The sequence below is a fragment of the Talpa occidentalis genome, unplaced genomic scaffold, assembly GCF_014898055.3.
Source record: "Talpa occidentalis isolate TD23 unplaced genomic scaffold, MPIMG_talOcc4v2.1 talOcc4.17, whole genome shotgun sequence".
In the NCBI taxonomy this organism is placed as follows: Eukaryota; Metazoa; Chordata; class Mammalia; order Eulipotyphla; family Talpidae; genus Talpa; species Talpa occidentalis.
Window position 1 is genome coordinate 25,450,612 of NW_023601754.1, and position 25,716 is coordinate 25,476,327.

A 25,716-nucleotide genomic window follows, 5' to 3' on the forward strand; every position below is an offset into this window, starting at 1 on the left:
AAATTACAAGATGAAAAGTTTAAACTGATGACTCAGTTGTCATGAAAAGATCCATTTTAAAACTGTTAGGCATATCCTTTAGAAATCTCCTGAAGTTCATGCACTGCCAGAGTCCACTATTAATGCTTATCCATTTTCAACTGCCAGCAATCAGTAAATCATCTGCTTTGGGTTGTCAGTCATACAAAAGTAGTTTGAAGTAGAACTAACACCAGTCTTGAAGGCAGGAAGTACAAGCTTTAGTTCTAGTTGGGTTTTGTGACATGGGCCAAACTTCCAAGTACTCTAGCCTTAGTTTCTTCACTGGTTTGTTACTCTAGAGCTGTCTCAATCTCTGTGTCTTAGATTCTTCATCTCCAGAAGAGAAAGTAAGGGCTTTGAGAGGAAGATTGTGCAGAGCACTTTGCCAGTGAGAGAAGTTTTGAGCTGGGTGGGTTACGCAGAGGAGGAAAATGAATCCAACGTTCTTAGGCTAGACAGTTGAGGGTTGCTTGTGCTGGCTATTTCTTCAAGGAACAAAAGGTAGACAGTTTAATGCTTGGGCAAAGCCAGTCAGGGACAGTGGTCAAAAGAGAGGATCCAGCTCCAGGTGTGCGATCTGAGGGGTGTCTGTGCTGTCTCCACCAGCCTGGGACCCTGCCTAGTGGGTGTGTGGAGTATCCTGCCCAGCTGGGTGGCAAACACCATGCTGGATCCGCCCCTTCCTCCCAAGGCACCTGTCACCACACTGCTGCTCCAACTCCTACCTCATGGGCAAGAGGAGAATTCAGAAAGCAAGCCTGGCCTATAAGGCAGACGTTAGCTCTAAAACCTGCAGAGCAGCAAGAAGAGCTCCCATTTTTAATTCTTTGGTTTATGTTCCCAGGAATGGGATTGCTGAGGTACTTGGCAATTCTTTAACTTTTAAAAAAAAAAGATTTATTTATTTATGCATACAAGAGCTGGGGTACAGGCCAGAGATGCTGGGGGGTGAGAGGATTCACCAGAGACAGAGTAGGGAACAGAACAGACAGATTGACTCAAATACACTGCTGAGGGGAGCAGCGGGCGAGTCAGGAGAGGTCTGCTGCTCCACGTGGGTTTCTCCCTGGCCAGCTAGGCTTCCAACTCCTGCTGCAGAGGCTGCAGACAGCTTCATAGTGCTGTGCTTAACCCCTTGTGCCACCAGGGAGGCCTAATTCTTTTAACTTTTTGAGGAACCGTGTCACGCTGTTTTCCACAGTGTTTCACAGTTTTATATTCCCATAGCAATGCTTGTGGTTTCCAGTTTCTGCATATCCTTATATCCTTGCCAACACTGATTTTTCCTCTGTTATTTTATTTTTTTGGATTACAGCTATCCTAATAGGTGTTAAGAGTTATCTCATTGTGGTGGCTTTGATTTGCATTTCTCTAATGACTAAGGATGTTGAGAATCTTAGGTGTTTATTGGCCGTTTATATATCATCTGTGGAGAAATGTCTATTTAAGTCCTTTGTCCATTTTTTTTAAATTGGATTCTTTTTGTTGTTGGGCTATAGTTCTTTATATGTTCTTAGTGTTAAACTCCTATCAGATATATGATTTGCAAATATTTTCTCCCATTCTATAGGTTATCTGTTCAGTCTCTTGATTATGACCTTTGATATACAGAAGTTCTCAATTTTGATGAAGTCCAGTGTATCTATTTTTTTCTTTTGTTGCTCATATTTTTGGTGTAATATCTGAGAACCAAGAACCAAATCTAAATCATGAATATCTATACCTGTATTTTCTTCTAAATGTGTTAGGGTTTTGGCTCGTCTATATGCCCTTGATCCTTTGTGAGTTAACTGTGTATTGCTCATTGATTATTGAGTATGAGAAAATGCATCCTGGAGTACTGTCTTCTGAAGGCTCATAAAACTGAGATTTGTGGTTTTTTCACCCTCATCACTTGTGTTGACTTGTGCTCTCCCGTATGGTAACCACTAACCACATATGGATATCAGGTTTAAAATTAAAATTAATTAAAATTGAAAAATTAGGTTTCTGAGTTACAGTAGCTGCCTTTTTTAAAGTTCTCAGACTGCAGCTGTGGATGGGACAGTGAGTGCTGTTGTTGATTTCCATCATCAAAGAAAACTCTCTGGGACAGCGCTGATCAAGACAGCTACTACCCCTTTTTAAAATTCATATTCTGAATAATTGTGAAGTGTCTTCCTCTCATTTTTCTTCTTGTCAGTATGGGGAGAAAGTGAAAAGTCCTAAATTGTGAACTATTAGAAAGCTAAAAGTGGACAGCAAATTTGGTGTCTTACTCTTTTATTATTGTTTTTTTTGAAAAATGATGCAATACTTTAGGCCGTGCAGTAAGAAAACTGAAGGATGAGTTTTTACTATTGATTGCATCACCCTTCTGGGTGATTACATGATTTTTCCATTTCTTATTTTATGTTCTTTGTTTTTAAGCATAGTTAGGAGTAATTGATAAGTAATCATGAAATAATTACTAGGGTGATTGAATCAAGAAGATGCAGAAAAAATATAATCACTAGAATTCCACAAAATATGTATAGTGAAAAGGTTCACTGTACTTGTATAGTAATTGAAGATAAAGTGAGTTTTTTTCTTTTTTTAAAGTGTACTGTCTACTTATCTTTCGCAAGGCCTCTAAATATAGAAATCATAAAATATCAGTCCTTGCAAATAGAACTGCCTAAAAAACCCTGAAAAACAAAATTTAGGTTCAGTGGATCCTAATACTTTACATTCGGATTAATTATTACTAAAGGTTTCTTCCTCATCTTCCTCCAATCTGTATTTGAATTTCCTTCTTCCATAATGAAAACCTTGGTTCTCAACATCATTTATATTTATTCATTTGCTTTATCCTACAGAATACACAAAATGGTGTCCTAGTTACTACATTAATACCAACGGCAAATCTATGAACTAAAGTTCAGGATTACTCTGCTGTTGCTTTTCTTCTGAGAGAATTAACCCACTTGGGGTATACAGGATACTGATCTCAAAAATTACTTAAATTATTTTTTATTCCAGTGCAGTTATATCTTGGATTTGATAATTTCTATTTGTATTGAATTTTAGTGTTTACTTTTTCATCAGTCTGACTTAATTTTATGAATACTTAAGATATTTACATGGTTTAAAATCATAAAAGTATATGAAAATTTATAATGAGGTGATAATTCATTCTCATTCCTGCTTCTACCTGCTCCTGTGGATAACCATTTTAATTAACTTCTAATTTACCCTCCCTATGTTTCTCCTTTAAAAATAAATATTAAAATAGATTGTTTTTATTTCCCTCCCACCTTGCAGAAAAGGTAGCATTTTTTTTCCTTATTAAATGATACACCTGGGAATTACTCTGTTTCGTAGAGGTCTTCCTTGTCACATTTCATGGCTACGTAGTACAGTAAGTCCTCATTTAACATTAGTAGATTTGTAGAACGTGTGATGTGTGCAGACCAAGTAAATAAAAAAGACTTGGTCCTTGAATAATGCTTTTTTTCAGTGTGTTGGCCTCTTTCTCTTCTTATCAATGGTATTTGAGGAACTGTGTAGTCTGTGGTGCTACTCAGCTGGTATCCTATCAATGAGCACTTGTTGGTTTTCTCTTTTAGTATCTATAGTGCTTTTAGTATAATGCTTCACCTAATCACTGTGCTTGCTTTGTTTCTCATTTGTGAGTGACTTCAGGTGAAGCCCTAGATGTGGTGGCATTCCTGGTTCAAAGGGTAATTGACTCAGTTTTGTGAACCATATTTATAATTACCTTCTCAAAGAACGGTAGCTCTCATTGTAACTTAGAATATTAAATTAAAAGAATAGGACTAGAAGAATATGATGGACAAAAACTAGGGAACAGTGTTAAGAAGCTTGAATTGGCCATTTCTTGTGATTTCCACTACCAGGTTATTTTTACCTGGAGGCAGTAATTCCTGGCTATCTTGGTGGTTCCACTCTTGATATGAAATGTAACTGTGCTATTTGATATTTTCACTCTTTTTTTTTTAAATTTATTTTTTTATGCATATAAGAACGGGGGTACAGGTCAGAGGTGTGAGGGGTGAGAGGTTCACCAGAGGCAGAGGTGAACAGAACAGGCATGTTGACTGAAATACACTGCTAAGGGGCGTAGCGGGTGAGTCAGGAGAGGTCTGCCGTGCCATTTGGGTAGCTCCCTGGCCTGGGATGGAACTCGTGCTGCAGAGGCTGAGGATTGCTTCATAGTGTGGTGCTTAACCCCTTGTGCCACAAGGGAGGCCCCTAGATATGGTTTTCTTGGTAGTTAGCTTGCTTTGCATATGTAGAGTTTCTGGAATCTGTAATTTCAAAATTGTCCATTTTGAAAATTCTTACTCACTCTTCAGTATTGATTTTGTGTCATTGTGTCTCTCTTCTTAGTCTTTATGCCTCCTTTTGCTTTGTGTACCAATTTGGATACTTTCTATTGACCTGTGTTCCTGTTCACTAATCTTCTGTCCCTGTGTATCCACTTTACTAGTAAACCCTTTTACTGAATTTTAATTTCAGTTATTCATTTTTTAAAAGTTTTTAGAATTTGTTTTGATATTTTAAAAAATGATTCTGAGCTTCTCTGTTGACATTTCCAAATATTTCCCTATTTCCCTGTGAATCATGCAGTATATCTACCATATAACTGCAGCACATTTAAATCAAGTGATGGTATGTTTCTGTTATTTTTTCTATTGGTTCTCATCAGTTGCTCCTGTTTTTATAGACTGCCTAGTAATTTTTGATTGGATACTGGACATTACAGTGAAAAATTACAGAGACTCTAAACGATGTTACCTTTCTTCAGAAAGGATTTTTTTTTTTTTTTTAATAACCAGAGTACCAGTAGATGAATGTAATTCTGTTGGTTTTTGATTTTGTTAGGGCTGGTCTTTTTCATTTTTGTTTTTATTCTTAGCATGTAACCCTTATTTTTAAGGGATGGCTCTAATTTCATGCCTTTTTCATAAATTATGCCATCATATATGTAGCTCTGTTTCTCTTCTATAGTCATGAGCTGTATGGCATTTCACTCAATGACAGACCACATGTATGATGGTCATCCCCAAATGCTTATCGCTTACTGATGTTGTAGCCATTGTGAAGTCAGCATTTCACATGGATAGCAACCTCAGCAGTCTCTCCATCCCCATGTCATTAGCACAGTGACAAAATGGCCTGACAAATCATTTCCCAGGATGTATCCCTGCTGTTAAGCAACACTTCAGTTGTATTTGTTCTGTTAGGTTATTTGCCTGTACTTTACTAGTACATACTTTTTTACTAGGCCTCGATAGCTAATGGTAAAATTAATTTATTTAGCTTTGTTTTTCAAGATTTCCTTTACTCTTCTTGGCCCTTTGCTTTTTCATATTTTAGAACCACTTTTTTTTCAAGGTTTATTTTTATTTATGCATTCAAGAACTGGGGTGTAGGCCAGAGGTGTGGGGAATGAGAGGATTCACTAGAGATATGTGGGGAATAAAACAGGAGGATCTACTGAAATGCATTGCTGAGGGGAACAGCGGGTGAGACAGGAGAGTTCTGCTGTGCCATGTGGGTTAGCTCCCTGACTGGAATCCAGCTCTTGCTGCAGTGGCTGGTGATAGCTTGATAGCACTGGTACTTAACCCCTGTGGCACCAGGGAGACCCCAGAATCACCTTTTCAACACAAAGTATCCTGCTGTGATTTTGCTAGAGTATAGTAATCTAAAGATCAGTTTGGGAAGTGAAAGGATTTCAGGATCTGTTTACTATATGGGTGCCTGTGGATGCTGACACTGTCTGGCCATAGCATTCGAGTCCACAGACACAGCATTAGATTCAACACCATCCTCCACCTTAGACAGTTACAAGTCCAGGCTGTTACTTGTTTTCATTGATTGACTACAGATTGGAACGTCTCATGATTCTCTCCTTCCTTGCAGGCTAACAGAAACTCAGGAAACACTTTGTTAGATCACTAATTTATTATAAAAGAATATAACTCAGGAACAGCCAGATGGAAGAGATTAACAGAGCTAAATATGGCGACAGAGTGTGGAACTTCCAAACTCCTCCAGATGTTGACGAACCTGAAAGCTCTCTGAACTTGGTTTTTATGTAGGCATGATTGATTAACTCATTGCCCATTGTTAATTGATTCAAACTCCAGGCCCTCTACCATCCCCAGAGATCAGAGGGTGGGACTGAAAGTTCTAACCTTTAATCACATGGTTGGCTCTCCTTTGGGGTAGACAGCCCCTCCTCCTTAGCTGGGGGTAGGTATCCAAAATTCATCTAATTGACATAACCAAAGACTTAGGAAATCACCCCTAAACTTAACAGTGCCCAGAGTTTTGGCAACCAGGAACCAGGAACTCTGGAGGAAGATCATGTACATATATGAGAAATATATTTTGGTCATTTGAGTGACTAATTATATTTTCTTATCACAATATCACAAGGGAGGATTGATGTATTTTGTTTTTTCAGTCCATGAACATGGTATATAAATTTAGTTTTTCTGTAACTTCTTTCACTGTTGGCATTTTTTAGTATATTAAACTCGGCATTCATTATAGGCTTATCCCTAGGTATATTATTTTTGTTTTGCATTTTGTAAGATATTTTTATCTTTTGTGGGTATGTAGACACACTTGATCTTTGTGTTTGACTGTTGAATTCTAATTGCTTGTCTGTATATTCTGTTTGTGTGTGTGTATATGTATACATACACACGTGTATATGTGTGTATATGTATATATGTTGTCTGAAATACAGCAATTTTAGTCTTTCTAGTTATTAAGTGTTTTATTTTATGCATTATTGAATGATGTGGGCCTTTATGGTTTTGTGCTGAGTAAGAATAGTGTTAGAGGGCTTCCTTCTTGGAACTGTGCATCAGGGAACTACTGCATACACTTCTTCATTGCAGATGATGTTTGCTGTAGGGTTGCGGTAGATATTTTTTTTTTTTTAAGATTTATTTATTTATTTGTTTATACAAGCATTGGGTACAGTCAGAAGTGCAGAAGGGTGAGAGAATCCACCAGAGCCAAAGGGGAGAGCGGAGCAGGCAGATTTACTGAAACACACTGCTGAGGGGAGCAAGGGGCGGCGGGGGAGGTCTGCGCGCCATGTGGGACCCTCGCAGTGCTGCAGGGCTGTGGGCAGCTTCGCAGCCCAGCGCTCAACCGCTGCGCCACCAGGGGAGGCCCGCGGTAGATATTTCTTATGAAAATGGTACCCCCCAGTATAGTCACCCCCTCCTTTTTTCCCACTTCAGGCCTCTCTCCATCTCCCCCTCTTCCTTTTCTCTTTAGTGCATGTGAAGTAATGTCTCATTTGCTTCTGTTTGGCTTACTTTTATATTTCTTTTTCTTTATTCTTTTTTTTAAAGATTTATTTATTTATGCATACAAGAGCTGGGGTACAGGCCAGAGGTGTGTGTGTGTGTGTGTGTTTGAGAGGATTCATCAGAGACAGAGTGGGGAACAGAACAGGCAGATTGACCGAAGTACACCGCTGAGGGGAGCAGTGGAGCGAGTCAGGAGAGATCTGCTGCACCATGTGGGTTGCTCCCTGGCTGGCCGGGAATTGAACTTATGCTGCAGGGACTGCAGATAGCTTCACAGGTTGCGTCTTAACCCTTGTGCCACCAGGGAGGCCCTATTACTTCTTTTTCTTTCCCTTTTCTGGAGGGCTAAGCAGGCTTCATTCTATTTAATCAGACATGCCTTATTTTCTCCACTCTTGTTCATTATACATTTTTTTCTGTACTATTTAGTGCCATGCTTTATATGTATATAAACAAACATATAAATATATGTGTACATAAACATACACATGTATATATATGTATGTGCTAAATATTCTTTGTATCGTTCTGTACTTACTTGAGGAAATTTTTCTTGCTTTCATTTATCTTCTCACATTATTGCTTCTGTGCATTTTCATTCTTTGGGCTTTAAACACCACAGTACTTGATTTACTTCTTCCGTGTCATCAATATTGATTTATCTTTACCTTTATAAAAATTACTTGTACAGTTGCTCTTTGGTTCTTTCTGCATTTATATTACTCTGCAGAATCCCTCAACTTTGTGAGCTATAATTCACATATAACATTGTGTGGATTTAAGGTTTACAACATGTTGATTTGGTACACTCACATATTGTAAAAGGATTGTCACCTTAGCATTAACACCTCCATCATCTCATAATTGCCTCTAGTAGTTATTTTAGAAAAAATCTGCTGGTGCAGGATTCTGTTTCTGTGTGAAAATGTTTTTAATTTTTCCTTCAAGTTGGAGAATTTTTGTCTGGTATGTAATTATAGATTTTCAGTTATTTTTGCCAGCACTTTAAGATTTTATCCTAACATTTTTTGTTGACGTTAGCTCTAGTTTTAACTCTTCTGTTGCTTGTTTGAAGGCAGTGCATTTTTTCCCTGTCCCTTTCTCCCCACATAACTTATATTCTTTGTCTTTAGTTTTTATCATTGTGACTATGTTGTGTTTTAGTGTACTTTTATTCTTTTTGCTTGAGGTTCTTAGAACTTCTTGAACCTGTTTACTTTCATTTTTAGGAAATTCAGTTGAAATCTGTTTTAATATTGCTTCTGCCACATTCTCTCTTCCTTTGTTGTATCTTCACATATTTTTTGTTGATCTTTTCTGGATTTCCTTTTTTTTTTTTTTGTTTTAATGTGTATGGCTTTTAATTTGGATATTTTCTCTTGATCCCTTATCAATTCAACCCTGATTTCTGCTGTTTAAGCTCCTGTTAATGCCATTTAATGAGGAGTAGTTTAGGTATTTCTGTTACAGAATCTTTATTTGATTCTGTTTTATAAAGATCTCAGTTCTCTGGTGAAATTTTATATGTTTTCATATATATTCCATGTTTTCCTCTGTTTTCTTGAACATTGACTTGTCAACTTCAGTGTGTAGGTTGCATGTTTGATTCTGTTTTCCTTTGTTTCTTTCTTTTGGTATGTGTTTATATGGTTCAGTTTCTTGATATCCTAGTTACTTAAATGCTGGAATTGCTTCTTCACAAATTGTGGATACTTCTGAAGATGATATACTGTGTTGCTTTAAACTAAATTATGAAAAGCTCTAAATTGAGAAATACATTTGCTCCTGAAGTTTTTGACCAAGTAGACCTGTACTTCTTTAAAAGGACTTGTTGTACATTTACTGTATGAGAGGCAAATACATTGATAAGTAGACATGGCTTCATACTTCATTGAGCTTTCAGGTATCAGGAGTTTCCTGGATACCTATTTTAGGTAATCTCAGAAATAGAAACCTCCACACATGTATCAGGAACTTCATTCATAGAAATATCATTGTATGTATATGTTCCCAGTCTCAACTATTTCCAGTGAGAGAAAATTGTATTTGTTAGAATAGTTGGGATTATAAATAACAAATAACTGAGAGGGAAAAAACGAGCCCCAATTTTAAGTAAAACTAACAAAGGGAACGAGATGTATTACTAAAGCCTGTTAGACATAGTACAACATTTGTGTAAAAAAATAATCAGTTTAGGGCCTCCCTAGTGGCGCAGGCAGTTGAGCACCGCACTGTGAAGCTGTCCACAGCCTCTGCAGTGCGGGTTCCATCCCGGCCGGCCTACTGGTGGGCCAGCGACAATCCCACATAGTGCTGCAGACCTCTCCTGTCTCGCCCGCTGCTTCCCTCAGCAGTGTATTTCAGTCAGTCTGCCTGTTCTGTTCCCTGCTCTGTCGTGAATCTTCTCACCCTCTTGCACATCTGGACTGTACCCCGGTTCTTGTATAAGTAAATTAAAAAAAACTCTTTAAAAAATATAACGAGTTTAAATATGAGAAATGCATTAAAAGCTTGTGTAGGAGAGAACCCTGCTAAATATAAGATGATCTTTTTTTTTTTTTTTTTTTTTAAGATTTATTTATTTATTTATTTATACACGCACTGGGTAAGGTCAGAAGCCGGGAGGGTGAGAGGATTCACCAGAGCCAGAGCAGGGAGCAGAGCAGGCAGAAGGACCGAAGTACACTGCTGAGGGGTGCAATGGGCGGCAGGAGAGGTCTGCGTGCCCCCTGGGACCCTCCTCCCCTAGCGGGGGAGCAGCCGGGGATGGAACCGGCGCTACAGAGGTTGCAGGCAGCTTCGCAACCCAGCGCTCAACCGCTGCGCCACTGTGGAGGCCCCAAGATGATCATTTTGATTCCATCCTAGCTACAGTTTTGACTGAGAACTTTTAATCATTTTAACAAATGACTACACATTTGCAGTTTTGATATCAGTTCTGGTATTTTTGCTTTTCAGCATGTTTATAAAATAAACTTGTTTAGGGTTTTTATACAGAAACATTCAGCTTATTAGAGTTTATTGCAATTTTTTTTCCTGTTAGAAACCTGTAGTTAGTTCTTCCCTTCTTTGCAAAGTGGTTTATTTAAAAGATCTGTAATATTTTTGTACTAATTTTTTGAAATGCATTTCTTGTATACTTTGGTAATGACATCTGCACACTTATTTAATTGAAAATATGTTCTTTAAGAAGTTGTTTTTAGTCTTAAGTAACTGTCGGATAACAGTGTATATCCAGTATCTTTTGGCCTTAACTGCCATGGAAACTTATGCAGCCTTCCTTTCAGACTTCCTATTTCAGTCTAGTTTAATGTGGCACTGTATTTAGCAGGGAAAACTCATAGGTTGATGCCCCCTTGTGGTCTGTCACCAAAAAAATAAATAGCACAAATAGAAATAACTAATAGATATTTTAATACATGTTAAATCATTCCTTCCTTTATAAGTTAATTTTTTAAAAGTGTCTTCTGAGGAAAAACAGCAGTTACTATTCCTGTATTCATTCTATTACTTTATTGACTTTAAAATTTATCAGTTATTTTAACCTGTTACAATAGAATGTGAAATAAGTGTTAGTTGGACATGGACACAAAGACAACTAAGTTGTTGGGTTTATCAACAGGGTAATTGTTATCTTAATAATTTAAGTGCCTTCAAAATAGGATGAGATGTGGAAGTAACTCTAGGACTGGCCCACTCAGTATCCTTTGCTCCTTCAACCCCCCCCCCCCACACACACACTCTTTCTCTATCTCTCTGTCTCTGTCTCTCTCTCTCTCTCCCCCTCCCCCTCTCTCCCTCCCTCCCCCCTCTCTCTTCCCCACACGTGCTCATGTTCATGACTTGAGGGAAATTTGTTGTTTATACTTAGTCACTTGACCTGAAAGTGGAATTGGAAAAAATATGGATTTATTATTAGTGAATTGGTGAGTTCAAGCTCATTTGCTTGTATTGATCTTTTTGGTGAGGTCTTGTTTGTGTGTTGAGTGTGGGTTTGAGGAGAGGTGGGGGCAAAGTAGCAATTGCAGTAAGTGTTTTAAAAGGAAAGTGCAGATGTAAACAACTGCTTTTCTTTTACCCACTAAGCTGCCTGGTGGCTGAAAGCAGTTCAGTACAGCGAGTTTGGGTTTTAAGATAACGGTAGAGCTGGTTTTAAAACTTGATTTTATCTTTTACTAGTTCTTGGGTAGTAGTATAACATTGGGTAAGTCACCTCAGCTCTGAACACAGGTTTCCTTTGTTTAAAAGGGTGTTAAAGCCTGTACAATAAAACTGTTTGCAGCTTGAGTCTCATATGAAGTCTTAACATACACCGCTGCTGTATTACTCTTAAGGTTAGGGCAGTTTTGCATTGTAAAGTGTGTTGCAAGATTTTTGTATCAGGGCTTGTTGGTAAAGACAGCCTATCTTAGTGATAGGGATGATTCTTAACAATAGGATGATAAACCTGCTCAGTTCTTTTTCTTTACTGTGGACTTCATGCCTTACTACCACATAAGTACACATTTTATTTATAAGTTGCTGGCCATTTACTTGATCAGTTTAATAGCTGAAACCCACTAGCCTATTTTTATTAAAATGGTACAATAGGAATTTTTTCCTTAGGAGTGATAGTTGCATGTTTTGGCAGGTTCAACTAAAAAATGCAAATTAGTATTGTTCCTTGATAGCCATTTAGTTTAAAGAAAGATTTTGTCAACAAAATAATGAGATATTTTTGTTGTTTTGCTTTGATTTTCAACAGCTGCTAATAGTACCAGGCTCACTGTCTTACAGTCACCTTGCTTATTTATTACTTACAGGGATTAATCTGAATCAAGTTTCAGAAGAAATAAGATTATTTGTAGTTATTTAACTTAACAGAAAAATAAGATAGTTTATTAAAGACCCAGTTACATCCAACTTTGAGTCAGAAGATTTTCTTCCTTCTAAACTTCTTCACAGCTAAGTTGTAGAAATTGGCTCATTTTTTCTTTTTTAATAACTTCCTATTAAAGAAGAAAAAATATATGTCAAAATGCAAATGCAGCTGCTTGGGATGTAATGATTTTTGGAAGTAGGTGGGCTTTAAATCATAGAAACAAAACTAACAGGAGACGTAGCACTCCACAGGGCTCTTCTGTATACTTTCATACCTGCCTCTTTCCCCTTTTCCTTTATTTCTTTGGTTCTCAAAATACCTAGCCTGTATTTGGATAGTGCCTAACTGAAATCTCTGTTCTAAATCCTGTATGTAAGTACTAAAGACTTTAATGGCAGTTAACATTTCTCTTGTAAATTATGAATTGGATTTTGTTGTTTTATCCTTGAATATCTGTTCTCAGGGAGACTATTATAGGAAAGAAAAGGAGCAGGGGTGGGCGAAAGATAGCTGGAAAGAAGTAGAGAGTAGACTGTTGGGTGGGGGGTGAGTGGTGATAGCAAGAACACATGCCATTCTACCAGGGACTTGTTTTTTAAACATAAAAAGCATATGTGCCAAATTTACATATTTACTAATTAAAAAGGCTTCCTGGAAACATTAAGTAGACTATCTTCTATAACCTTTAACACTGTCACTAATGGATATTGCATAGAAAATTTCATCGAAGGTCCTTTAAATAATGTAAATGATTATGAATATGTAACTAGTTAATATGCAGCTACGAAAGGATTATCATGTAGAGGTTAATGAACATTCTGCTCTTATGGTTTGCAGGGCTTTTCTTTCTGTGCTTTTGGCTCACTTCATGCTTGGAAACACATGCATTGGGATTGGAAAGCATCCTGACTTTTTGGGTCTCGTTTTTTAATGTGGCTGTTAAATAGGAACTTTACATAAAGGATTCCATGAAATTTTTTTTTCAATTTGTATTTAATTCTGTTTGTCTATTTCATAATTACTGCCAAATCAGAAACAGTGAAATGGATTGATAGAGCTTTAGCCTGGCTCTTCCAGATGTAAAGTCAGTACTCTATTATGTATTACCACTATTATTAAGTGTTGCTATGTGATTGATACTTACTGAGAGATCTTCATTCTAAAATGGACTTTTTATGCTGAGTTAATGTGTAGTATGGTTGGGTATCTGATTACAGCATGCATTTTGGTACAGGATTGCTGCCTTACTATTTAAAATGTCCCAAAGGAGGACATTTATTTCAGGAATTAAATGTTATAATAGAGGAATTTAGTGACAGGCCAAAAAAAAATCTTGTGATTTTTGGGTGAAACATTGAGATAATATTGGTTTCTAGAGCTCTGTGTTTCAAATCAGATAATACTGCTGTCTTTTTCATATGGCCTTGTATAAGCATTTTGACTTTCATCCCCGAGTTTCTCAGTTTCTAAAATGGTGCTACATTATTTGTAATTATTTAAAAATTTTTTTTATTAATGGGCAATTTAAAACATCATTAGTAATCTTTGAAAACTGTTTTTTTTTTAAATTGTCATCCAAGTGTTCTTTTTTCCCCCCTTATGGCTAGTGTTCTTATTTTTTTAATGAACATTCTAAGAATCCACTAAAATATCTTTTAGGAAAACAAATAACTTTTGTGTTAAATTTCATTGTTTTAGTATTAAAAGCAGTTTAAGTTGGCTAGGTGGGGGGAACAAATGGGTTATTCAGAGCATCTCTTTATCCCAAGTATTTTTTCTTGAAAATATAGTAGAGAAAAATCACTGAACTCATTTTTTAATGTGTCAGAATAAAAATTACAGGTGAAAACATTTGGAGATATACTGACAAAATAAAATATTTTTGCTACTGTCTTTTTTTTTAACTGATGAAATGTGGATATTACATTTTTTTTGTTATTTATAACATTTGTGTATTCTACAAAATATGTAACATTGAAAACAGGTCTGTAGATTGTACAAAATAGTAGTTATCTTATATCATATGTCACCTAATAGTTATGAAGCAGGTTTTGTACCAAAGTATGAATTGGAAAGCTGTAATTTGTTTTGCAGTTATCAGCTTGCATTAGAGGGTTATGATAAAGTGTGCTGCTTAAAAACTAACATTCACATCTCTGTGCATTTGACAAATAAAAATGTATACTGAGTTGCTATTAAATCTGTAAAGCCACTGTTCTAGTTTTCTGATACACTGATTTTGCAGCTTTTGCTTAGCCCTGTTTTTTTTCATGAGTAGTTATCTGTTTTCATGACAGGTGGTCACTAACTGCCAAGAGAAAATCCAGCATTGGTGAGTGAAAGACAATTTTATTACTTTTTTGAAATACTGATGGGGTCACCTACTTGTATTTAAATGAAGTGTGTACTGTTTTTTATGTAACAGGTAATTGAATTCTTCTAGTAATTTCCATTTTGAATGCTTTTTATACTAATTTATATTGTCTTTCACCATTTTTACATGTTCCCTGATTTCCTAAAGCTGTGTAATTATTTGTTTACTGTCTTCTTTTTACCTTTTTTTTTTTAAAGTGAGAATAATATTAGTATCATTGTGGAGTGGAGGTTGAGATCCTTTTGAACCTTATTTTGGGAATAAGCTCTTATTTTGGAAATATTTCTTATATTTGTATAGAATAATAATTGAATTATTAGCTTTAAAATAATGGTAGAAATATATATATATATTTAGATGCCTTTCTCCCAAAGTTTGAAAAATCTAATTGCCTACATCTCAGAGCTTGCTTTACAGACTGCACTTTTTAGAGTGCAGAGAGAAATAAACCATTATCTGTTTTAATGTGCTAATCTATAGTTAATAGGACACTGCTTGGTAAATAACACATATATCTTTTGAGGAAAATGCTCAATTTAATGGTGAATAAAATATTATGAATTGTCATGAGGTATAGCTGTTGATCTTACAGATATCAAATTACAATATATCCATGCTGTGTTTACGGAGATTTTACGGAGAGAACAACAGGAGCTGTCTTGATTATTGTCTGCAGGGTTATTGCAAAATCATGGTAACTGCCCCTTTAGTGGTGAGATTAAACCTTTGGTTATACACTATCAAGCATATAATATTTTAAATTTATTTTAAGAGGCTTTTTCTTCATGCCCGAGAGATCTCCAAGGAAATAATTTATAGTTAGTGTATATCAAATGTTTTTTGGCTTAAATGCACGTAGGCTGGAAGCAGTGGATAAGAGGAAAATCGGTACAATCTGTACACATCATTTGATTAAGTTCTATTAGCTTGCAGAAAATAATTTAACTTAATAATACCCATTTTATAAATAAAAATCCAGGGACTTCATTAATTTTCAATAAATGCAACGTGTAGTTGTATCCACTGGTGGTGTAAGTCTGTCAACATTTCCATAAGGACCATTTGCTTTTCATTATACATTCAGTCCAGGTTAAAACTTGAAATGCCAGTCCTTAGCCAAATACTTTGACCAAAGTGATCCATTTTCCCAGTAATTTTCAGGGAAAGTTTTATTAAATTGGACTTTTATTTATTGGTAAGGAATTCAGTAAATTAAAAGCAGTTGCCTTCACTCAGAACACATGCTAATTTACACAAATGTGTGAATAACAACTTGCTTCTGAGTTTTTTCCTAAGATTCTTTTAGACTGAGAATTCATTAAGGCTAAGGGGGCATGTTTTCATCTTTTTATCCACAGCACCTCCTACTGTGTTTGGCACATTTAGGTACTTTAGAAATGTTTGAGTAAATGAAAACCAAGTATATAATTATTTTGTATATAACATTTTAGTTTACAAATACTATTGCAGTGCCCAAGTCTGAGCATTGACACAAATGTGATACTTGCTTTAGGGTGGGCTCATGTGACTCTCAATCTCAATTTCCAGTTTTCCAAAGCTCTCCAAACTACAGGGGCTTAGCATATTTGCCTACAAATGTCTTACATATATTACATTATCTGTACTTTAAGAAATTAAAGTTATTTCTCTCTATACACTAATAATTTTTATACATTCAAAAATTAAGTTTTTTTCTAGCTAAAATTTGCTTTTTCTTCTGAGTCATTTTTAATACAACTTAGAAAACAAGACTTTTCTCTTTGTTTTTAATGAAGATGGGATATTGCTAGAATCTAAATGGCCAGTGTACTCAGCAATTTATTGTATTCAAAAACTGAAACCATAGTGTCTCCACTCCTCTGAAAGCCAGAAAATTGCTATTTGGAAGCATTGTGGAATTCTTGTGGCATTTCATTCTTTTATTCCACAAAGATTGAGTTCCTACTGTATGTCAGTATTATGCTGCTGTTTGGCATTGAAAGAACCTGCCATGGAGGAATTCATAGTTGGATACCGAAAGAGAAATCACAATAATTTTGTGCTATTTGCAGAGATAGGAACCAAGAACAGAAGCTGGAACCATTCTTAAAGGTGTCTTACTCACTGCTTTTTAAAGCATGTTGCTTTTAATTTTTCTTTAACTCTTGGTGTTCCATGTTTCCCTAGTCTAAAATACAGTTCATATAACTAAGGTCCTCTTCTTTATGACTACATTCCAATATAATGAGATTAAAATATTTGATTTTTAAAGATTCATTCTTCGGCTAATGATGCTTATTTTTATTTGTGCAATTTTAAGGGATTCTTTTATTTAGGAGAAATAATGAATAGTCTTCAAAAATAATCTTAAAATTTTTTTTTATGTGGAACAAAAAGTAAAAGTATTTATAGAAAACTAGGAGAAAATGGCCTGAAGCGACAGGACCTGTCCTCCTCCCCCTCCAAATTTCTTCCCAGAAAATTCAAATCCCAGAACTTTGGTGAACTAACAGTTGAGAGTTTGCAAATAGTGCTTTTCATTTTTGTGACGATTAAAAACAATTTTTTAAATACAAAGTAAGGTATTAGAAAATCCAGACACTATTTTCTTATTAAAATGTGAATCTGCTTCCCACTGTTTGATCCACTAGGGGCTGGTTATTCTGTTTGTAGGCTATTTTGTCATCTTTTATCTTTTGGATTCTTCTCTAAAGAGTATAGAGATTTGGGTTCACAGACCTACATTTGAATTCTGTTATTTACTGTCTTTGTAAACCTTGGTGAATTACTAAGATTCTATTACCTTTTTTGTAAAGTGACGATGATAATACTTAAAGATCAAGTGAGGAAGCAAGATGATGCCTGTAGGTCAACCCAGATTGCCACTTAATAAATATTAACAGTAATGAATATTTTTTGGAAATTTTAATTGTTAGATGAATAAAGAAAAGATAAAACCACTGGAAGCTTTGTAAATATTTCAGGATAATTGTATTCATGCCATGATATCTTTTATCCTGACTTAACTTCAAGTTAAACAATATGTGGTTTAAAATTAAGAAGCATAAGAGTGTAATGTTCAGTTCTCTTCTTGGTGAACAGTTGTTTTTACCAGTTTCATGTAAATCTTTCCAGAAATTGTTTGCATAAGGGTGTTTGTAAGTATATGTGTGTTTATTCATCCACTGGTTTATATATAACATGTGGATGTTAATTAAAAAATGAAATCATATTGTACACTATTCACTTAATACTATTCCTTGAGGATTGTTCTCAATCATTCATTAACTCCTATTCTTTATTTCATTCCCCTAAACTTCATTTGTGTCAGATACCTAAATTTTTAGAGTTATCAAATATTATTTGGTACTGATTTTTTGAAAAACGGTGGCCACATTTTTTTTCTATACTCAAAATACACCCTTGTTAAATTGTTGTATCCATTACTTATTCCTTCTTAATAAAATTACTCCAAAACTAGTGTTTAAAAGAACAGCTATTACCTTGCACATGATTCTGCGGATGTGCATGTTGGAAAGACTTAACTTTGATGGTTCTGCTAGTCTTCTGTGGGGCCACTCATCTAGGCACAACCTTTTGGTGACTGACAGCTGGATTTTCCAGAATGGGCTTCACTCACAAGTCTGGTGGCTAGTTGGCTGGACTTCTTTCTCCACATGCTCTTTTCTCTAACTTTATAAGATGATCTCAGGGCAGCAGGAGTGGAAGCTACAAGGCTACATTGTGTTGGCCAAATGAACTTACAAATCAGCCTAGTACTTACGGTCATTTAAAATGTTTACAGAGGATATCTGTTGAACATGTTCCACAAGAAAAAGTGAATCTTGTTACTTGTGTTGTTGATTGGTGAGAATTAAATGAAATTTGGTATATGATGCTTGGCACATACAAATCATGTGTATTTAGGTACTATTGTGTGCATATGTGTTATAAAAAATTTGTTTTGCTTCCTTCAAATGCTCTTAAGAGTTTTAGTTAGTAAAGATATTTGAAATTACCTGAAGTAGACTTAAATGAAAATATAGGAAAAGGTATTTTACACGCTTAAATATTTCATTTTGGAAAGAACAGCTTCAAATTTAGATTAAAAAATTATGACTCTCTCAAGCATTATGAGAGAGGGAGTTTAAAGCAAGTAACTTGATATTTATTTTTTGAAGGAAAATGGACCAAAAATACTGTTTTGAGGTAATTTCTAGTATAGCTTTATAGTCAAGGTATATGGTGGGAAGTAACTGAGCGAGGAGATGTACATAGTTAAGCCACAGGTGAGGGTTGCTGATTTTTTTTTTAATCCCTCTTTCAAGTCAGTCAGGATGATGGATGGATATCTATATCTGTATTTCTTTTTGATGACTGAGGGATTCTTTGCCCCATATAAGCAGAGAATTGTTGCATCTTTATAGTATATTTCTCATGAACTACCTGAAACAGTGTTTTCCTGGCTTGTGCTTTATTAGGAAACCATATTTTTCAGAGTCCCCATTTTATTAAACGTAAATTGTTCAGTTACCATTTTGTGTAGGACATTCTGTTTGGGCTTTTTTATTTTTATGTCAATCCGACCCCTCCCCCCACCCCCCAAGAGCAGAGAGCAACTTCCAAACCTTCTAAGGATTTTCCATGCTTTTGTGGTTAGAATTTCTAGAGTTATTAATGTCCTTAGGGGCAAGGGCAAGAGGGAGGAATCCTATGCAAATCCTCTTTATCATTCTTCAAGTCCTGTGTAGGTTTTTATTTTATTATTATTTTTAATAGTGTGGTGTTTTAGTACATGGGTTGGGAGGTTGAGTAAACTTTGAAACTTTTGCGTGTAATGTTTCAAAGGAAATTAAGATGCAAATAAAACATTCAAGTTGAATGTATTAATACTAATTAAAAATATGAAATAGGTTTTAATTTTTTAATTCTAAATGTAAAATGAACACATTTATAGAAAGGTTGAAACAAGAAGAGAGTAAATTTACTCAGTTCTAAAGAGAAGCTTACTCTCCCCTTCTCTTTAGACTTTGTCTTACTCCCTTCAGCTTCTTTTGTATTTGCATTTATATCAGTAAAGTAAAACTAAATGTTTTTTGCTTTCCTTTATTTAAAAGAGTTGATTTTTAAATTGTAATTAGGATGTAACTTCTAGGAGTCCTCTCCTTTGTATCATGTTTTTGGAAGAACTACACTGTTTAAAACTTAATGACTATCTGAAAATAAAAGGCAAACATTATAGTGAAAGTCCTCCCCCCCCCCCCCGGGTTAAACTATTGCATAAAAAAATTATAAAAATTATAAATTGCTATTAAAAAAGGAGTTTAAATTAATTAATTACACTTCATTATTTAGAACTTAGTCTTGGGTGAATTTATCAGGAAATAAAAAGTATATGAACACAGGAATGTTCACACACTTTGGTTCAGTTTCTTATGATCAGCTGAAATCTAGTGAGTATCTGATTGTGTATCTGATTGGCACTGCCCTCTCCATTTGACTAGGTTTACCTCATGCGTTTTCATCATTGTCTTCACTATACTTCTTTGCAGTTTGAGTTTTTCCCCACTAAATTGCAGAAAGCTTAACACTGTAGATACTTTCAAGAATGTTCTTATTGTTCGATATTTCATTCATATTTACTCCTTTTTTTAATAAAATAAAACTTTCACGCACAGAAGAGCACGGTTTGGAAATGAAGGTATAAGTATTTGTGATCACTCAGTGATAATCCAGGGTGCTTGTTCTTGTTTCGAGATTAAAAAAAGTCTAAAGTGTAATATATTAAAGATAGATGGAGAGGTATCAGAGTATGACTAAGGAAAATGCAGACCATTAAAAAGATGAGTCATGCGTATAGTTACCAAATTACCTGTAAACTCATGTCTTAAAACTAATTGAACTAGCACTTTGGGATCATCCTTGCACATATAGATTTATGTATTTTATGGAATTTTTAAACTTTGTTACTTTGAATCACATCTCATTTATTCTTAGAGCAAAAGAATACTAATGAAGAAACAGGTACCGGTGGTAACGGGCGGATCTTAAGACACCTGTGATGGTTGTCATAGAGGGAGCACTAGAACGAGTCCCTCTGTCCCTTGTCTGCTATGAGTGTCAATCGCCTGTTGTCTAATTGTTGCAAGTTAACCTGCAGAACTCTCATTAGCTAACTGACTCTAATTTTGTTTCATTAATTTTTGAAAAGTTATGTTTTTATATTTAGATTCATCTTTGTATATTTTTATTATAATAAAGTTTCTGATGAACTCAAAATATAATGTGCATGCATTAGCGTTACCATCAGCAACTTCTGGTGACATCTTGGCTATAAGAAAGTTGAGCAAAGGGAATATCCCACCACATTGCCTGAAATTTTGAGGTAGATTTCATTAGTCTTAATATTTTGCCTTGATGATTAAAAAAAAGCCACTGATTAAATACAGACACATTTTTAAGCAATTGCTAATAGCAAAACCACATAAATCTTTCTTTCAAGAATGTTTTTATTGTTTAATATAACCTTAACAATTTGTTTGGAGTATTTGAAAGGATACTTTGAAAAAAATTCATTATCTTTAAAATGTGAAGATGATTTTTACCTGTATGTAACCCATGCCTGAATTGAATATTCTGCATTACTTGTAGAGGTGAAAACCCAGGCATCTGTTTGTATTAGTGGCTATATTTGAGTGACAGTCCCTGTAGCTTATGGTGTAAGACTTGGTTGCAGAGACAACACTCAGTAAATGAAATGGAATGAATTGAAACAGAGGTTTTCTTGCATGCTTAATAGAAAGCTCTAAATGGTTTGGATATGATGGACTAAAAAATCATTTCTAAAGAAAATTGTATATTTATATTCTAAATTCTTGGGTTTTATGATTTCTTAAAAAATGAAAAAGAATTCTGCCCCACATTAACCCAGATATTAATATTAATGTGACATCTTTTTTCTTTTTGCCTTTTAAGCATCTTCTGTTTTTTTTTTTTTTTTTCCCTTTTTTTGGTTTAGGGTATTAGGTAAAGGGAAAGAGAGTAATAAGAGATTTTTTTTTTTACTTTTTTTTTTTTTTAATGGTACCCTCGTCAGCGGCTGGGGAATGAACCAATGCCGCAGAGGCTGCGGGCAGCCTCACAGCCCAGCGCTCAACTGCTGTGCCACCAGGGGAGGCCCGAGAGTAGTTAGGAGATTTTAAAAAATCAATTTAATATCATTTTTTCTGACCTATTCCAACTTTCTGCTTTAAAGTGAAAATTAGCAAAGTCTTTTTTCAATCAGTGATATATGTTTTATCTTCCTTTTTTACTATTTAGAGCTAGAAGTTGGAGTCTTTTTCACTTGCCTCAAATAAAGGATATACAATTTTTTTCTTTTCCTTTACAAAGACTTTTTGTGTTTCAAAAGAGAATTAAAAATATGAAATCCCTCTAGCATCTCTCCTCTCTCCCACCCCACCTTTTGTAAATATTCTGTTATAAAAATCTTAAGACATGTAGAAAAGAGACTTGTTTCGGTGGACCTTATCACCTATTTGTCCATAAGTCAGTTTGTTCTGATGCACTTTGGAGTAAGTCCTTGCATCACTTACTTGCTTCCCATATTTTTTAACCTTATAAGAATTAGGTATTTCCCATGGTGTTGATCTTGGTCTTCATCCTTAGGCTAATGCTAATTGATAGTTGTGTTATTTCCCTAACTGCTTCTTTTTAAAACAAAAAAATGCTGCTCAGAGGACATGTTACCACATGATTCACAAGACTCAAAATTGTGAAAGTGTTTTTATATGTATATCAATGTTTTATTTATTTTTATAATAAAGGATATTCCATGAGGATATCTGATGCAAATTAAATCTCACTTACTGGATAGATTTTTAAGAATTGAAGGCTGAACCTAATCTGTAAGTACTATATGTGTTAAGCCAAACAAGGAGGTTCACATACTATAAGTAGACTTGAGGTTTATTACAACTATATCTGGTTTTTATTTTCTGTTTGGAAGAGAAATCATTTTAAGCAATTGCTTCTCTTTATTACATATTTTATGATTACAGTGTCCGAACATTAATTATTTGATTCTAAGTAGTAAGTAGTAAAATGGAAAAAAAAGGTGCCAATTTTGGTGCACATAAAGATGTCCAACTTACCTTCTATGAACACAGTAGTTCTTATAGTCACTTTTGTGTTTTTGTTGCTTAGGCTTTGTGATCTTTAGTGATCGGATTATTTGAGTCCTAAATATTAGAGGACCATTTGGAGATAGTCTTTCATCAAATACTTAATTCTGGATGTTTCTACTAGTGGGACTTTAGACAAATTTCTTCTGGAGACACTGACTTGCTGGCCACTCTTCAAAGTGGATTTCTGTCTGGGCTGTATTTTAAATATCTTCTCCTTTTTGTATTTATGAAAACAGTTCAAAATTTAGAAGTGGTAACTAACTTAAACTTCTTCAGAATGTTCATGTTTTTGTTCTGTAGCGAATTTACTGATAAGGTTGAAACTGAATATACTTGATTTTGAATTCTGACATTGATTTCTTGTATTTATCAGTGGTTGAATCTATTCTTCATATACAAGAGATGTTTTCTTAGGGTGTCCTCTTTTTCCAGGTGTAGTTACCAACATAAGATATATTGAATGTTAAGTTTAATATAAGCCTTCTAAAATTATAGGAGTCTTTAAGACACCTAACCTGATGTATATATAGTCTTTGAGCATTTGCAGAATTCCTTGTCTAAAACATACACTGTTCTGTGATTTAAATGTGAGTGATTACTATGTACAAGCATTGTACCAAATCGGTCCTTTATAGACTAGACAGTATACCATTTATTGCTCTCACTAACGTCTCCAGAGCCACCCGAATGATTACCTTTAGTTATACTCTTGCATAATAAGTCCTATTATTTGTATCAGATTGAATGAATTCAACATAGTGGGATCTTATCTTAGTGGGTAATAGTTTTTCATGAAAATTGTAGAGGGTGTTTTTTGACACTTCATTGAGAAAGGGCTATTGGATACTCAAGTGTTATTTTTAGTTGAGAACCCGTGAGATATGCATTATTCCAGTTATACAAACATTGATGATGCCAAGACTGGGGTTAACTTGTGAACATTCAGTCATGTTGCTGGGATTCACCCCTTGATCTGAATTCAAAATGATACTCTCTTTATATTGTCCTGTACGTGGATTTTTAAAATACCATTTCATTCATATAAAAATTTGTCCAGTGGGGTGATTTTTGCCTAGAGCAAATACAATAAAGACATTTATTTATAAAAATAAGATTTTAGAGAGGAGATAAAAAAGCGAAGAAAAAGAAAAAGTTTGCTTGAAAGAATGAAAGTCAGAAGACCTAGGTTACATTCACTGCCTTACCTCTCTTTGGTAGAGATCTGATTTCTCTAAAATGTCATTTTTCCATCTTCTACTTTCTCTTCTAAGAGGACAATGTTGCTAAGTGACATTTACTATAGGAATAATTTTAGAATGAATAACATGTAAAATTCCTTTATATTCTTCAGACTAAATGAGATAATTTTTATTAATTATGCTACTGTTGCTGTAGGGAAGCTAAGGAGTAAACTGAAACCAGTTCCATGAGGTTTATAGAACAGTCGTTTTTATTATTGCAAGAGATTCTTGTAATTTATCCTAATTTTAATCTGACAGTATCTACATGTTCCTTTGAATTACTTACTAAATTGGTAAGTTTTTGTTTTGTTACTATTTTAAACTGACATTACCCTTCTGCTTTAAAATTTTTCCGTGCTTAGGTTTTGCCTGCAGCCATATACCCTTGCAGGGAACCTTTTGAAAACCTAATCTTCAGAGAAGGTTTGGAAATAGGCATCTCTGCATAGGACTTTTCATTTCCAGCAGGTGTGAGAACTGGAAACAGGACCATTTCTGCTCCTACAGAATGGCATCTTTTGGTTGTTGGAAGTTAATTTATTAGATAGCTGTTTTGAAATAAAATGAAACAGATTCCAAAGCAAAATTGAGCTGCCTTTTGTATTTACCTCTACCTAATCTTATAGTCCCTGGTTGAATCTCTTTCACCTTAAAACCATATTAGTATGAATAACTGAAAGGTTGATGACTCCAACATTTTTCAACGTAGAGTTTTCTGAGAAGGACTAAATCATCTTATCAGATTTCATGTCCATGATTTTTTCTCCACAGCTAGTGTTTATTCATCACTCAAAAGCTTATTATTAAATCTCTTCTTTCTTCATTTTGAGCCCCTCTTTCCCTCAACCATCATAACCCTTCTTCACTCTCTCTCTCAATATACAAATGTTATTTAGTTCAAATATTCTTTTACCTGCGGAAACAGTAATTCTCAAGATGTGAGTGTTCTGCTTTTAAAAGCCACAGCCCTTGAGGGTCTAAATTCTTTGATAAATGTGTTGTGGAATCATGCTAAGCTTTGTAAAAACAGCATTTAAAATTTAAAAATGCTTAATTGATAAAATTAGATTTTTATTTGGTTTGTTTTATGATACTTAGCCTACTTGAATTGTTAATTTGTGTATTCATTTAGTATTTGAGTTTTTGTTTTTTTTTTTGTCAACAGGAAGAAGGTAGATAGTGACTATAATGCCCTTCAAGAAAGACTCAGTACTTTGCCTGATAAATTGTCTTATAATATCATGGTATGTCTGTTGTAATTTTTTAAAAATAGTATGTTGTTTTTTATAAAGATAATATGTAGAGTAAGAAGGTGTTTCTATGTTCAATGTGTCAATTCACAAATTGCCAAGTTGATGGACTAACTCAGCGGCAACTACCATAGCAAAGAAGACTTTTGTTATACATCATAAAAAATACATTAATTGTAGTAATAGTTGGTATTTACTTTTCCTTTTTTCAGATTTATTAAATATCATATTATGGTGACATAAATGGCATAAATGTTAGCACAAAATCTGACATATTCGGTATGCAAATTTACTGTTAGAAAACTGTAATTATGATAGAAATATGACAGTTGTTTTTTGTTAGCTAGAGCAGGAATAGTCCATAATGTTGTATAATTCACAGAACTCAACCCTAGAACATTGATTTTACCTCAAAAGGTGTGACTAATTTTGGTTTGAATGATCTTTCGTATTGATTTAGCAATCTGTTCATGAGCTGTGGA

The 25,716-nt window shown here is 34.8% G+C and overlaps 1 protein-coding gene across 1 annotated transcript in view; it reads left to right on the forward strand.

Annotated features, from left to right (window-relative positions):
* The window catches only part of URI1 (URI1 prefoldin like chaperone), a 64,350-nt gene that overhangs the window by 9,760 nt on the left and 28,874 nt on the right, over positions 1-25,716 (forward strand). Inside the window, exons 2-3 of the mRNA XM_037516346.2 lie at positions 14,502-14,536; positions 25,150-25,228. Of these exons, the coding sequence (XP_037372243.1) occupies positions 14,502-14,536; positions 25,150-25,228 (114 nt within the window). The remainder of the gene's footprint in view (positions 1-14,501; positions 14,537-25,149; positions 25,229-25,716) is intronic.